The sequence below is a fragment of the Cyberlindnera jadinii genome (genome assembly GCF_001661405.1).
Source record: "Cyberlindnera jadinii NRRL Y-1542 unplaced genomic scaffold CYBJAscaffold_19, whole genome shotgun sequence".
NCBI classification, from domain to species: domain Eukaryota; kingdom Fungi; phylum Ascomycota; class Saccharomycetes; order Phaffomycetales; family Wickerhamomycetaceae; genus Williopsis; species Williopsis jadinii.
Window position 1 is genome coordinate 1 of NW_017963670.1, and position 1,910 is coordinate 1,910.

The 1,910-nt window shown below is 44.5% G+C and overlaps 1 protein-coding gene across 1 annotated transcript; it reads right to left on the minus strand.

Moving 5' to 3' along the window:
• Positions 1-7: 7 nt before the first annotated feature.
• On the minus strand, positions 8-1,651 carry CYBJADRAFT_186851 (tubulin alpha chain; the record flags this gene model as incomplete). The annotated part of the gene is made up of 2 exons (XM_020217235.1): positions 1,546-1,651; positions 8-1,332 (listed from the first exon to the last, which is right to left on the minus strand). Exons 1-2 carry the CDS (start codon positions 1,568-1,570, stop codon positions 8-10), a joined length of 1,350 nt encoding a protein of 449 aa, XP_020068184.1. The 5' UTR covers positions 1,571-1,651.
• Positions 1,652-1,910: the final 259 nt, after the last annotated feature.

A 1,910-nucleotide genomic window follows, 5' to 3' on the forward strand; every position in this document is an offset into this window, starting at 1 on the left:
AACACATTTAGTACTCCTCACCTTCTTCTGGGTCGTTGGAATCGAAACCAACCTCTTCATAGTCTCTCTCCAAAGCAGCCAAGTCTTCTCTAGCCTCAGTGAATTCACCTTCTTCCATACCTTCACCAACATACCAGTGGACAAATGCTCTCTTGGAGTACATCAAGTCGAACTTCTTGTCAATTCTTCTCCAAGCCTCAGCAATGGCAGTGGTGTTAGAGAGCATACAAACGGCTCTAGAAACAGCAGCAAAGTCAGACTCAGGTGGGACAGTTGGTGGTTGGTAACAGATACCAATCTTGAAACCGGTTGGAATCCAATCAACCAACTGGACAGTCTTCTTAGCCTTGACTTGTGAGACTGCATTTTGGACATCTCTTGTCACAGCATCACCTCTGTAAAGCAAACAGGTTGCCATGTACTTACCAGCTCTTGGATCACACTTGACCATTTGGTTACCTGGTTCGAAACAAGCGTTTGTGATTTCTGCAACAGAGTTTGATTCATGAATAGCTCTCGCACTAGAAACAACTGGGGCGTATCCAACCAATGGGAAATGAATTCTTGGGAATGGAACCAAGTTGGTTTGGAATTCGTTCAAGTCAACGTTCAAAGAACCGTCGAATCTCAAAGAAGCAGTCACTGAGGACACAACCTGAGCAATCAAACTGTTCAATGATGAGAAACTTGGTCTTGAAATATCCAAATTTCTTCTACAGATATCGTAGATGGCTTCGTTATCAACCATGAAGGTACAGTCAGCGTGTTCCAAAGTGGTGTGTGTTGTCAAGACGGTGTTGTATGGCTCAACGACAGAAGTGGACATCTGTGGGCCTGGGTAAACAGCAAATTCCAACTTGGCCTTCTTACCGTATTCCAAACTCAACTGTTCCAACAGGAGAGAACCAAAACCTGAACCTGTACCACCACCAAGGGAATGTGTGAACAAGAAACCTTGCAAACCGTCACACTGATCTGCCATTCTTCTAATTCTCTCCAAGACATCGTCTAGTAAGTCTCTACCAACGGTGTAGTGACCTCTAGCGTAGTTGTTTGCAGCATCCTCCTTACCGGTGATCAACTGTTCTGGGTGAAACAAGTCCTTGTACTTACCAGTTCTCACCTCGTCAACGACATTTGGCTCCAAATCAACATACAAAGCTCTTGGCACGTACTTACCAGATCCAGTTTCAGAGAAGAAAGTGGAGAAACCTTCCTCACCGCCTTTTGGTCTAGTCAATCCTTCTTTCAAGTAACCATCCGGTTGGATACCGTGTTCGAGAGAATACAACTCCCAACAACTGTTACCAATTTGACAACCAGCCTGACCGACTGTCTATGCTGTTAGTATCGACTCCACGTAGCCACTACCGGTGATCATACCGCCCCACTGCCAGTGTGACACTCACGCTCTTCCTTCAAGAAACGCGTGTTTATGAAACAAACAACATCATGAAACATTTCAATGACAGAGGTAAACACACCACACCACACGCGCTTCGAGGAATACATCCACGCGTTGGCACAAGACTGACTAAGACATACCGTTAACACTAATAACTTCTCTCATTGCGTATCGCTTCCAGTTCTTTTGATGTGAAAGTTCGTTTGCTTTGCCTTCGAAGAATGTAAACAAATCGCCTTTTTTTCCCTTTTCTCTCCTTCAGAAAACTTTTGAGAGATCACAAAAGCGCTATGAGAAGGGAAAAAACATTGGAAACGAGCGGGCGGCTAATGGGAAGGCACGAAAATTACTTCTTTGGGCGGAATGTTTATGGGTTTCCGCATTGGGCTGTTTACGTGATGTGTTGCCAGGGCAACACATTAGACATCTACAAGATTCGAATTATATATATGGAACAAGCCGATGGAAAGACACACATCGAAACGATCAACAGGTTATGTAACCA